The 13,927-nt window shown below is 44.4% G+C and overlaps 2 protein-coding genes across 2 annotated transcripts in view; one reads left to right on the top strand and one right to left on the bottom strand.

The window, feature by feature from the left end:
- The window catches only part of nxn (nucleoredoxin), a 337,134-nt gene that overhangs the window by 59,664 nt on the left and 263,543 nt on the right, over positions 1–13,927 (top strand). The window lies entirely within an intron of this gene.
- The window catches only part of LOC114655548 (multidrug and toxin extrusion protein 1-like), a 276,585-nt gene that overhangs the window by 222,449 nt on the left and 40,209 nt on the right, over positions 1–13,927 (bottom strand). The window contains exon 5 of the mRNA XM_051930853.1: positions 10,883–10,925. Coding sequence (XP_051786813.1) covers positions 10,883–10,925 — 43 coding nt within the window. The remainder of the gene's footprint in view (positions 1–10,882; positions 10,926–13,927) is intronic.

The following is a 13,927-nucleotide window of genomic DNA, read 5'->3' as shown; positions in this document are numbered from 1 at the left end:
AATCTGAAATCTCTCTATATACTGTATATATATAAAATCCAGCTTCTGTCTGTCTGTCTGTCTGTCTGTCTGTCTGCTTTTCACGAGAGAACTACTTAACAGATTTAGATCGGATTTTTTTCTATAATTTGCTTGAACATTCCAGTTGATTTTGCAACTTCTCTCATTGCGCTAAGAATCATAGTTCACTTGCTGGGGCGATATATTCGCACTAATCCAAGACAGAGGCTGTAGGCCGAGGGGAGGGGGAAGAGTGACGTCAGGAGCAGAGAGCTGGGCCGGGCCTTCCTCACTCACATGCCAGCCTGCGTTCGAGCTGCTCTACCTCTGCACTTTGCAGTGTACCTTGCTTCTGCTTAGCTTGTGATACCTGTTTGTTTATTGATCTTTAAAGTTTGTCCTTTTTCACTACTATGCGGGCGGAGCTGTGGGGAACGGCTAGTTTAACATATAATAAGACACAGTATACTGTCCCTCTGCAAGAAGAAATCCTAAATGTAATCTCCTATCTAAATGAGTGAGATAAACCTGAATGGACAATGGGTAAGGCTCCACAGGAGGAAAATATTCAGTCAGGGAGGGTAACCAGATGGAAGGCAATGTGCAACATTCCATCAAAGAGGTCCTATTTATAAGTTAACTAAATTAGCATCCATGATGGAATGTCACACACAGCTCCACAAGAGGCCAACTGAAGGCAAAACTATGTCTGGGGCCATGAACAATATGTACATGTACAATCATGACTGTGTCAATGCAATCCAGCAGGCTATACAAGACATTTGGCATGATTCCATGGTAGCAAGAAGTCCACATTTGATAAGCCAACTGGTAGTAAGTATAACAAACCTAAGCAGGGTGACATGCACAGCTCAGCGTGGAATGCATGCTCTTTGAGTGGGCATTTTGTTCAGCTACAGTTTTTTACTTTTTAACATAAAGCTCTTTGTGGAAGTCAAGGAGAGAATGAATGCCAAAGTGAACTTTATTATCACGCAATTGGAAATTCATTAGGAAATATGCATTAAAAATAAATTATATATGTACAGACTGGCCATGATATCCAGCAACTTTGAGGGAATCCCTCGAAGTCTCAGGATGTCCCACAGGGTAGCTCGATCAACTAAGTAGAACACTTTACGAAAATCGAGAAAGGCTGCAAAGAAACTCTGCCGATATTTGCGTTTGCACTCCATGAGAACCCTCAATGGTAGAATACAGACTTCTTAGGTGTAAATCCAGACTGCTCCGGTCGCTGGTAGGATAGCAAGTGATCACGGATCCTATTGAGGATGACCCTAGCAAGAGCCTTACTCAACACCGAGAACAGTGTTATCCCTCTGTAGTTGTTAAGTCCAGGCAATCACCCTTCCCTTCCCTTTCCAGATAGAGACAATAAGTCCAGTTTTCCAGTCAGTTGGGATGATGCTCGTCTCCCAGATGGAAGCAAAGATTGCTTGCAATGCCAAGAGGACAGCCTTACCACCAGCCTGGAGAAGTTCACCCCAGATACTGTAGATCCCTGCAGCCTTCCCTATACTCAGCTGGTTCACCATCTGTACAATCTCAGTGAGACTAGGGGGCTCCGCCCCCTGCTCGCTTCGCTCGCCAACCCCTGGTGTTGGGAAATTACAAAAGCGTGATGTATGAATGAGATATAGCATAGTGTGAAGGTGTAGATGACGCAGATAGGAAGCAAACAATAAAGTGTTTGGCACAGTGTAAAGGTTTATTGGAAAATTTCTTTGTAAACAACATTAGTAGTAAAGATGGTGTCTTGTCCTTGAATGAGTTTTCCTTGGCATGGAGCATTTATGACCTTAACTTTAACGTCAGATGAACGTCGAAGTTGTGAGAAGGCCACATAAAGTTGTCCATGTACAAAAACGGGCTCAGATAGGTAGATGCCAACCTTGTGCATGGTTTGTCCTTGTGATTTGTTGATGGTCATGGCAAAGGCAGGTTTAATGGGGAATTGTCTCCGTTTAAGTGTAAAAGGTAATTCCAGGTCAGAACTTGTAAGGTCAGTTCTAGGAATTAGAACAGTATTGTTAGCATGTGATCCTGTAAGAACTGTTGCTTGAATAACATTGTGTGTTATGGTGTAGACCAGGGGTAGGCAACGTCGGTCCTGGAGTGCCACAGTATGTGCAGGTTTTTGTTCCAACCCAGTTCCTTAACGAGAACTCAATTATTGCTGATGAAGCACATATTGCTTAAGTGACATTTTAATGCTTCATTTTAGTTGTCTCGCTTGTTAAGGTTCTCCAACCTTAATTGCTTATTTCAATCTTAAACTGCTGCATTCAGTGTTTTAATTGCTCCTTATTAGCAATAAGATGTAAAAGACAAAGCAGCCAGCGGTTCTCCAACTAGCTTTTTTCCCCAATTACATCTGTGTGTGTTCATCATGCACGGTTTGATTTAATAAAACACTTAATGGAAAAATGTGACAGACTGAAAATGATCTGTTTTAGGCTTCAAATCATTTGGATGATATCCTTGGAAAGGAAAAAAATCTACGATATAAAAGCCTTACATTGCACAGACTAACAAGCCATAAAATTAAATAAGGTCTGAGATTGGCAATGATTGGTTTCTAATTAAGCAATTGGGTTGGAATGAAAACCTGTAGCCACTGCGGCTCACCAGGACCGACATTGCCTACCCCTGTTTTACATCTTATTGCTAATAAGGAGCAATTAAAACACTGAATGCAGCAGTTTAAGATTGAAATAAGCAATTAAGGGTGGAGAACCTTAACAAGCGAGACCACTAAAATGAAGCATTAAAATGTCACTTAAGCAATATGTGCTTCATCAGCAATAATTGGGTTCTCGTTAAGGAACTGGGTTGGAACAAAAACCTGCACATACTGTGGCACTCCAGGACCGACGTTGCCTACCCCTGGTGTAGACGACTAAACGTGTACCATTGCATAAACCCTGTTTAGTGTTAAGGTTTCTTAATAGCATGATTATTGTTCCATTTTTAAGGCTAAGACTGTGTTGTGGTTAGGGATGGGAATTGATAAGATTTTCACGATTCCGATTCCATTTTCGATTCTGTTTAACAATTCGATTCTTTATCGATTCTCCTATCGATTTACACTCTCCTTTTTAAAAGTATATATGAGCTGAGCACTCAAAAATAAAACTACATCAGCCAGCAACAAATACAATCAACTCAAGTCCAATGGAACTGTGCACTGTGCAATTCTGCAACCATCAACTATGGAGAATTAACAATTCTTTTGCAGAAATATAAGCATATCTGCTTTTTCAGGAAGGAAATTTTACTTTTCCCCGCCTCTGTGAAAGGAGAAGCTACCGATAGACTGCAGTGAGAACTGCCAGCATCTGAGCCAGCCAGACTCTGTCTGTCTCTCTCGTCATGGTCATCTAAATGCAATGCACAGTAATAGCAGGTTTTGCAATAAGGCAAATCACGCTAACATAAAATGCAATGTTAGTTGATTAGTTACCTGCCGTATTAACGGGAGAGGACGTGCAAACGTTACCGCTGCTGCTGGGTTGAGATTCACTAGTCCGGAGCGGATCAAAAACACGATAAGGTTATCGCGTGTTTTGTGAGCAAATGCTTTTGCATATTCGTAGCGTTTCCTCCCTTTGATGAAATATCTACTTTGCAAGTATTGCAAGTTGCCCTGTTGTCATCCTTTCTCGTAAAGTATAACCAAACTTTTGAGCGCTTGTGCCGCTTAGGCGCCATGTTTCCTGCTGGGTAAATGACGCTACGCAACATGGTGACGTCATTCGAGGCGACTGGAATCGATAGGGGAATCATTTGCAAAAATGGAAAACAATTCCAAGGAATTGAAACAGTGGGAACCGGTTCTCAACAAGAACCAGTTTTCGATTCCCATCCCTAGTTGTGGTAATCCGGCTGGGTTAATAGTGTTCAAATATGCTAAGGGGAAATTAAGATGGTCATTGTCGTCATCAGAGTCAACTTTGTCAGAGCTTAGAAAGAGGTGTGACTCTCCAGGAAGTAATGAAATGACCTGGTTATTAATGTGATCAACAGTAATATTTTTTGGACATAATATACTTCGTTGTGTTAAAAGGGGCATTTGGTCTAATGAGACCGCTGTTCCAAATATCTCCGTAAGTAAGTCGTTGCAGATGAAGGGTTGAGGAATTGTAATAATATTTGGGTGAAGTCCATCTGTATTGGTGAGTGTACAATGTTCTAGTTGTAATAACCAATTGTTATATTCGGGATCTGGAAATCGCATGTTTTGTACCAAGTGTATCTTTAGAAAGCAATGCCAATTGTTCGCGTAACATTTTTTGTTCCGCGGTTTTAGAAGCGCGCCGAGGTGAAGTTTTTTTTTTGATGCGTGTTCGTGTTTGTGGTCCCGTTACTCGAGCCGTCTAGTTTTGTATCCGTGATCGTGAATTGATAACTTGTTTGATCTTTATCGTTAGGAATATGGATAAGTAATAAGTAGGATCGAACTCACTGTTAATATGCGGACTGTTCGTTTCTTCGTATTATCACCAATCAGGTCTCGCGCCTGTATATGTATTGTAGTTCAGTCTCTTGTTGTTTATGTATGACGTCGTCGCGTATTTTAAGGTGGACTGAATAATAGCTGAGCGCATGGCATGTGGAGCAATAGGTAAGCACTGTCTAAAATCTACTCCTAATAAAAGTACCTTTCCTCCAAAGGGAATATTATTATTCATCAACGCAATGCCAATTGTCTGCGTATTTTAAGGTGGACTGAACAATAGCTGAGCGCATTGTAAGTGGAGTAATAGTTAAGCACTGTCTAAAATCTCCTCCTAATAAAAGTACCTTTCCCGCAAAGGGAATATTATTATTCATCAACGTTTGTAGAAGTTTATCAATGGTGTTGAGCAAGTGACTGGATGCCATTGTACATTCATCTATAATTAATAGTGTGGCAAGACGGATGTCACGTGCATTGTTACTGTGCATTGTCATAGTGGATACAGATGTTTCTGTGATTGGGACCGGTATTTGGAATAAGGAGTGACATGTGTTTTTGGAGCCGAGACATTTTTTCTTCCGCGGTTTCAGAAGCGCTTTGTAGGTGCCGACGTGATTTGTGCATATTTGCGTTCTTGATTTGTTTCAGGGTGCACTGTTCCAATGCGATGTAATATTTGTCCACATACGCAAAAGCAGTATGGGTCATTGCCTTTTGGTGACCTGATATTTACTCCGGTAGATGCAAAATCAAATGAACTATTATAGGATGTAATGCAGTTCATAAAGTTTTTACTTTCAGGTACTTCGTTAGTTAGAAGCTTCTCTAGATATGCAGGATATGAATGTAAAGGAGGCAGTGTAATTTGACTTTTTTGACAACAACGTGTAAATTCATTACTTGTATTGCCATTTGTTTCTTCAGGGAAGTTAAGTGAATGACAATGATTGCAAATGACATTCATTAATCCCAATGAATTTTCATGAAAAGTGGACTTATTATTGAACACGTTGTCAGCTAACTGGCGCAATCGTTAGTGTGGTCGTGAGTCTGAATCGTCCTTTTTGTGTACGTTTCGCGTGCTATGTCCGTAGTCTGTCCCGTTTCGTGTCCAATGGGCTTTGTGTGGCACTCGCGGCTTGTTTTTTTTTGTGTGCTGGGGGCTTGTTGCCTGAGTTTTTATTTCTGTTAGTGGAGGGGGTGTTTGTGTGTCGTGGGGCTGAATCGTCCTTTTTGTGTGCGAACCGTTTCGTGTGCTATGTGTGCCTGCGTGTGACTCCTTTGTTTTTGGTGTTCTAGGGGCACGTGGCCTCATTTCTTATTTCAGTTACTGGAGGGGGGCTTTGGGTGTCATGGGTCTCAATCCTCTTCTTTGTGTGTGTCCCGTTTCGTGTGCAATGGCTTCGTGCGTTTACGTTGCATTCCATCCGGCCAGTTTCCATTGCTTGGGGGGGGGGGGGGGTGTGTGGGGGGCCTGCGCAGTACGTCTTTTGTGGCCACGGCCCATGGCCGGATGTCCCTGCGTCCATCCGGTTTACCATTCTCAGTTAGTAATATGGATGAGGCTGGACCTGCCCAGACTCCAAAATCAAGCTGTTTCCAACAAGTTTGCATGCAGTTTTGTGTGAGGAATGTAGGAACTTGGTTGTGATTGCTGATCCTAATGTGATGTGGGAGACCTGAAGGTTGCTGAGGGTTGTGTTGATGTTATCAGTGTTCCTAGAAGGAGGTGTTTCGTCTTGCAGGGCATTTTGAATATCATTAACAGGAGTCGCAGCTCACGGCTTGATGGCAACTCCAGTCTGTACCAGGAACTGAGAAGGACAGCTGTGAGGGTACTGAGGGCAGATAACGAAGTGTTTGTTAGAGGAACCTGTGAGCAAGTGACACACCATCTGTGGTCTAGTAACCCACATCCTGCTTACAGAGGAATCGAAGCAGTATGCACATCCAAATCTGTTCCTTGGTGAGTTGGAATCAGGGTGGCTGATGCCACGGTCCTTACAGATGACTCTGCAGTTGTGACTTGCTGGGCTGGCTAGTTGTTTAAAGCTGATCCTCTGGCTAGGATGTTGGATATCTCTGGGTCCATGGTTCTTGAGGCTGATCCTCCAATTAGCTGTGAACCACCTAATCCATATTACTAACTGAGAATGGTAAACCGGATGGACGCAGGGACATCCGGCCATGGGCCGTGGCCATAAAAGACGTACTGCGCAGGCGCCCCACAAACCCCACCAAGCAACGGGAACCGGCCGGATGGAATGCAACGTAAACGCACTAAGCCATTGCTAACTGAGAATGGTAAACCGGATGGACGCAAGGACATCCGGCCATGGGCCGTGGCCACAAAAGACGTACTGCACAGGCGCCCCACAAACCCCCCCCCCCCCCCCCCCCCCAAGCAACGGAAACCGGCCGGATGGAATGCAACGTAAACGCACTAAGCCATTGCACACGAAACGGGACACACACAAAGAAGAGGATTGAGACCCACGACACCCAAAGCCCCCCTCCAGTAACTGAAATAAGAAATGAGGCCACGCGCCCCTAGAACACCAAAAACAAAGGAGTCACACGCAGGCACACATAGCACACGAAACGGTTCGCACACAAAAAGGACGATTCAGCCCCACGACACACAAACACCCCCTCCACTAAAATAAATAAAAACTCAGGCAACAAGCCCCCAGCACAAAAAAAAAAAAAACAAGCCGTGAGCGCCACACAAAGCCCATTGGACATGAAACGGGACAGACTACGGACATAGCACGCGAAACATACACAAAAAGGACGAGTCAGACCCACGACCACACTAACGATTGCGCCAGTTAGCTGACAACGCGTTCAATAATAAGTCCACTTTTCATGAAAATTCATTGGGATTAATGAATGTCATTTGCAATCATTGTCATTCACTTAACTTCCCTGAAGAAACAAATGGCAATACAAGTAATGAATTTACACGTTGTTGTCAAAAAAGTCAAATTACACTGCCTCCTTTACATTCATATCCTGCATATCTACAGAAGCTTCTAACTAACGAAGTACCTGAAAGTAAAAACTTTATGAACTGCATTACATCCTACAATAGTTCATTTGATTTTGCCTCTACCGGAGTAAATATCAGATCACCAAAAGGCAATGACCCATACTGCTTTCGCGTATGTGGACAAATATTACATCGCATTGGAACAGTGCACCCTGAAACAAATCAAGAACGCAAATATGCACAAATCACGTCGGCACCTACAAAGCGCTTCTGAAACCGCGGAAGAAAAAATGTCTCGGCTCCAAAAACACATGTCACTCCTTATTCCAAATACCGGTCCCAATCACAGAAACATCGGTATCCACTATGACAATGCACAGTAACAATGCACGTGACATCCGTCTTGCCACACTATTAATTATAGATGAATGTACAATGGCATCCAGTCACTTACTCAACACCATTGATAAACTTCTACAAACGTTGATGAATAATAATATTCCCTTTGCGGGAAAGGTACTTTTATTAGGAGTAGATTTTAGACAGTGCTTAACTATTACTCCACTTACAATGCGCTCAGCTATTGTTCAGTCCACCTTAAAATACGCAGACAATTGGCATTGCGTTGATGAATAATAATATTCCCTTTGGAGGAAAGGTACTTTTATTAGGAGTAGATTTTAGACAGTGCTTACCTATTGCTCCACATGCCATGCGCTCAGCTATTATTCAGTCCACCTTAAAATACGCGACGACATCATACATAAACAACAAGAGACTGAACTACAATACATATACAGGCACGAGACCTGATTGGTGATAATATGAAGAAACGAACAGTCCGCATATTAACAGTGAGTTCGACCCTACTTATTACTTATCCATATTCCTAACGATAAAGATCAAACAAGTCATCAATTCACGATCACGGATACAAAACTAGACGGCTCGAGTAACGGGACCACAAACACGAACCCGCATCAAAAAAAAAACTTCACCTCGGCGCGCTTCTAAAACCGCGGAACAAAAAATGTTACGCGAACAATTTACATTGCTTTCTAAAGATACACTTGGTACAAAACATGCGATTTCCAGATCCCGAATATAACAATTGGTTATTACAACTAGAACATTGTACACTCACCAATACAGATGGACTTCACCCAGATATTATTACAATACCTCAACCCTTCATCTGCGACGACTTACTTACGGAGATATTTGGAACAGCGGTCTCATTAGACCAAATGCCCCTTTTAACACAACGAAGTATATTATGTCCAAAAAATATTACTGTTGATCACATTAATAACCAGGTCATTTCATTACTTCCTGGAGAGTCACACCTCTTTCTAAGCTCTGACAAAGTTGACTCTGATGACGACAATGACCATCTTAATTTTCCCTTAGCATATTTGAACACTATTAACCCAGCCGGATTACCACAACACAGTCTTAGCCTTAAAAACGGAACAATACTCATGCTATTAAGAAACCTTAACACTAAACAGGGTTTATGCAATGGTACACGTTTAGTTGTCTACACCATAACACACAATGTTATTCAAGCAACAGTTCTTACAGGATCACATGCTAACAATACTGTTCTAATTCCTAGAATTGACCTAACAAGTTCTGACCTGGAATTACCTTTTACACTTAAACGGAGACAATTCCCCATTAAACCTGCCTTTGCCATGACCATCAACAAATCACAAGGACAAACCATGCACAAGGTTGGCATCTACCTATATGAGCCCGTTTTTGTACATGGACAACTTTATGTGGCCTTCTCACAACTTCGACGTTCATCTGACGTTAAAGTTAAGGTCATAAATGCTCCATGCCAAGGAAAACTCATTCAAGGACAAGACACCATCTTTACTACTAATGTTGTTTACAAAGAAATTTTCCAATAAACCTTTACACTGTGCCAAACACTTTATTGTTTGCTTCCTATCTGCGTCATCTACACCTTCACACTATGCTATATCTCATTCATACATCACGCTTTTGTAATTTCCCAACACCAGGGGTTGGCGAGCGAAGCGAGCAGGGGGCGGAGCCCCCTAGTACAGCACCTAAAATATCTTCCTGAAAAATGCAAGCAGCATAAAAGTAGCCACAGTTATCTAGACTAAATTTTGACTAATTTTTATTATTGCTGAACAGCTAGATAAAGCGTATAGGACTGGAATTAGAAGGCACAACAAAGAGGTGTCCAACAATTGACATAACCTGTTCAGAATAATTGATTGAAATTTTGTAGAGCATTCAAATTGGCTTTACGTGGTCATGATGAGAGTGAGAGCTCCGATAAGACTGGGACTTTCCATGGGTTGGTGGATTTTGTTGCCTCTCTCGATGGAGTATTGAAAAAGCACCTTGAGAATGCCTGCCACTGTATTTAAGGGAACTTCAGAAATTGTACAAAACGAACTTTGACCCCCCAGAACACTCTGTGCCATGCATACATTTTCTAACGTAATTAAAAAAAAAATCACATTTGTTTGGACTGGCATTTGGGTAGCTCTGTTTTCTGTGGATGTTTCTCATATTGTCATTGCTCGGATTTTAATATTTCATTCTATGTTTGATTATTCAGCTCTTTGTAACTTTTGTCTGTGATAGGCACTTTATAAATAATCTTTTACTTACTTACTTAAAAAAACAAGAAGGTGTTTATTTTGCCAAAAGTACAAAAAGCAAACAAAAAAAGTGTAATTTCAATATTGCTAATGGAACTTGTGTAACTTTTCAGAATTTCAAACTTTTAAACATGTTGTTTTAAGCAAGATGTGGGTTATATTAACTTTGCATTACGAACAATTGATGGCACGTGACGTGATATGAAGTAAATATGTTCAGTTTCTGTTGTGCCTTTGAAAATATGCATTTTTTTTTAATTGTTCATCTGCCACCCATTAAGAAGCCTAAATTTCATACTCTTAATCTGTTGGTGTCCTGCAGCCTATCAAACATTAGACATTTACATATTTTTCTACATATTAAGAAGCTTTTCAAAGTACATAAAACCTTTCCCAGAAACACCATGACTCAGAAGAGGCTGAATGCACTGGCTATGTTGTCAATAGAAAAGTGAATGGTGACTGAAATGACTCAAGTTAATCAGAAAGTAACTGAGAAAATTTCAGGCCTGATGAAAAGGAGGGCAATATTTACATTCAAGTAGTGCTACTGGGCAGTGTGTAAGCAACATAACAGTATGTATGTGTGTGTGTGTGTGTGTGTGTGTTTTCTTTTCTTTTCTCCTGAGCTATGAAGTGCTTCTTCAGTTTGCCCCCCACCCACCCATAAAAACTGCAACTCCACCCAATTTTTTTTCACCATCTGCCACTGCCCACCACTAACCCCACTCCGACAGTTTTCCATGCATTTCACACACTTACTGGAAGAGATGGCATGAAAATCTTCACATACATCTGGGTAAGCCTGAAACACAAGAGAAAACAGAAAAACTCTGAGGAAGGGATATCTTGACTTCTTGCTCACAGGTCTCTTCCTCTAGCAGTAAGTAAGTAGACTTTTAAAATCAAATCTACAAACATTTTGTATACATTGCAGAGGCCCAGCAAAAAAAAGTTAAGACCTGAAAAAATTCACACAATAGCAACAAAAATCTGAATATATTAATGAAAAGATATGAACTAGTATAGCATGCAGACCTAGCATGTAGTAGTATGCCTCTGAATTTTATATCGGGTTGACAAATGTGATAAAGATGAGTAAACAAGGTATATAAATCTTAATGGGCATTCTAACACCATATATACAGGCACAGGTATAAATACCCCCCTCCTTTAACCGCCACCTTATCGTGGTGGAGGGGTTTGTGTGTCCCAATGATCCTAGGAGCTCTGTTGTCTGGGGCTTTATGCCCCTGGTAGAGCCACCCAAGGCAAACTGGTCCTAGGTGAGGGATGAGACAAAAAGCAGTTCAAACCTTCTATGATGAATGAAAACTTTGGACGCCGTTTTCCCTTGCCCGGACGTGGGTCACCGGGGCCCCCCTCTAGAGCCAGGCCTGGAGGTGGGGCTCGATGGCGAGAGCCTGGTGGCCAGGCCTGCACCCATGGGGCTCAGCCGGGCACAGCCCAAAGAGGCAACGTGGGTCCCCCTTCCCATGGGCTCACCACCTATGAGAGGGGCCAAGGAGGTTGGGTGCAGTGTGAGTTGGGTGGTGGGCGAAGGTGGGGACCTTGGCGGTCCGATCCTCGGCTACAGAAGCTGGCTCTTGGGACGTGGAATGTCACCTCTCTGAAGGGGAAGGAGCCTAAGCTAGTGCGCAAGGTTGAGAGGTTCCGGCTAGATATAGTCGGACTCACCTCGACACACAACTTGGACTCTGGAACCAATCTCCTTGACAGGGGCTGAACTCTCTACCACTCTGGAGTTGCCCCCGGTGAGAGGCGCCGAACGGGAGCGGGTATACTTATTGCCCCCCGACTTGAAGCCTGTTCATTGGGGTTAACCCCGGTAGACGAGAGGGTTGCCTCCCTCCGCCTTCGGGTGGGGGGACAGGTCCTAACTGTTGTTTGTGCGTATGCACCGAACAGCAGTTCGGAGTACCCACCCTTTTTGGAGTCCCTGGAGGGGGTGCTAGAGGGCATACCTTCTGGGGACTCCCTCGTTCTGCTTGGAGTCTTCAATGCTCACGTGGACAATGACAGTGAGACCTGGAAGGGCGTGATTGGGAGGAATGGCCCCCCCGATCTGAACACGAGCGGTGTTTTGTTATTGGACTTCTGTGCTCGTCACGGATTGTCCATAATGAACACCATGTTCAAGCATAGGGGTGTTCATATGTGCACTTGGCACCAGGACACCCTAGGCCTCAGTTCGATGATCGACTTTGTGGTCGTGTCATCGGACTTGCGGCCACATGTCTTGGACACTCGGGTGAAGAGAGGGGCAGAGCTGTCAACTGATCACCACCTGGTGGTGAGTTGGCTTCGATGGTGGGGGAGGATGCCGGTCAGGCCTGGTAGGCCCAAACGTGTTGTAAGGGTCTGCTGGGAACGTCTGGCAGAGCCCCCTGTCAGAAATAGCTTCAACTCCCACCTCCGGCAGAACTTTGACCACATCCCGAGGGAGGTGGGGGACATTGAGTCCGAATGGGCCATGTTCCGTGCCTCTATTGTTGAGGCGGCTGACCGGAGCTGTGGCCGTAAGGTAGTCGGTGCCTGTCGTGGCGGCAATCCCCGAACCCGTTGGTGAACACCGGCGGTGAGGGAGGCCATCAAGCTGAAGAAGGAGTCCTACAGAACCCTTTTGTCCTGTGGGACTCTGGAGGCAGCTGATAGGTACCAGCAGGCCAAGCGGAATGCGGCTTTGGTGGTTGCTGAGGCAAAAACTCGGACGTGGGAGGAGTTTGGGGAGGCCATGGAGAACGACTTTCGGACGGCTTCGAGGAGATTCTGGTCCACCGTCCGGCGTCTCAGGAGGGGGAAGCAGTGCAGTGTCAACACTGTATATGGTGGTGATGGTGCGCTGCTGACCTCGACTCGGGACGTTGTGGGTCGGTGGGGGGAGTACTTCTAAGACCTCCTCAATCCCACTAACATGCCTTCCAATGAGGAAGCAGAGCCTGGGGACTCAGAGGTGGGCTCCCCCATCTCTGGGACTGAGGTCACCGAGGTGGTCAAAAAACTCCTTGGTGGCAGGGCCCCCGGGGTGGATGAGATACGCACGGAGTTCCTCAAGGCTCTGGATGTTGTAGGACTGTCTTGGTTGACACGCCTCTGCAACATTGCATGGACATCAGGGACAGTGCCTCTGGATTGGCAGACCGGGGTGGTGGTCCTCCTCTTTAAGAAAGGGGACCGGAGGGTGTGTTCCAAATACAGAGGGATCACACTCCTCAGCCTCCCTGGAAAAGTCTATTCGGGGGTCCTGGAGAGGAGGATTCAGGAGGAACAGTGTGGTTTTCGTCCTGGTCGCGGAACAGCGGACCAGCTCTACACCCTTAGCAGGGTCTACATGTCTACATGTGTTTTGTGGACTTGGAAAAGGCATTCGACCGTATCCATTGGGGAATCCTGTGGGGGGTACTCCGAGAGTATGGGGTACCGGACCCCATGATAAGGGCTGTTCAGTCCCTGTACGATCGGTGCCAGAACTTGGTCCGCATTGCCGGCAGTAAGTCGAACCCGTTTCCAGTGAGAGTTGGACTCCGCCAGGGCTGCCCTTTGTCACCAATTCTGTTCATAACTTTTATGGACAGAATTTCTAGGCGCAGCCAGGGCGTTGAGGGGCTCCGGTTTGGTGGACTCAGGATTGGGTCACTGCTTTTTGCAGATGATGTTGTCCTGTTTGCTTCATCAGACCGTGATCTTCAGCTCTCTCTGGATCGGTTCGCAGCTGAGTGTGAAGCGGCTGGGATGGGAATCAGCACCTCCAAATCCGAGACCATGGTTCTCAGCCGGAAAAGGGTG

This window comes from Erpetoichthys calabaricus, chromosome 8, assembly GCF_900747795.2.
Source record: "Erpetoichthys calabaricus chromosome 8, fErpCal1.3, whole genome shotgun sequence".
NCBI classification, from domain to species: Eukaryota; Metazoa; Chordata; class Cladistia; order Polypteriformes; family Polypteridae; genus Erpetoichthys; species Erpetoichthys calabaricus.
The sequence above is the reverse complement of the archived record's forward strand: the minus strand, read 5'-3'. Positions and strand labels throughout refer to the sequence as shown.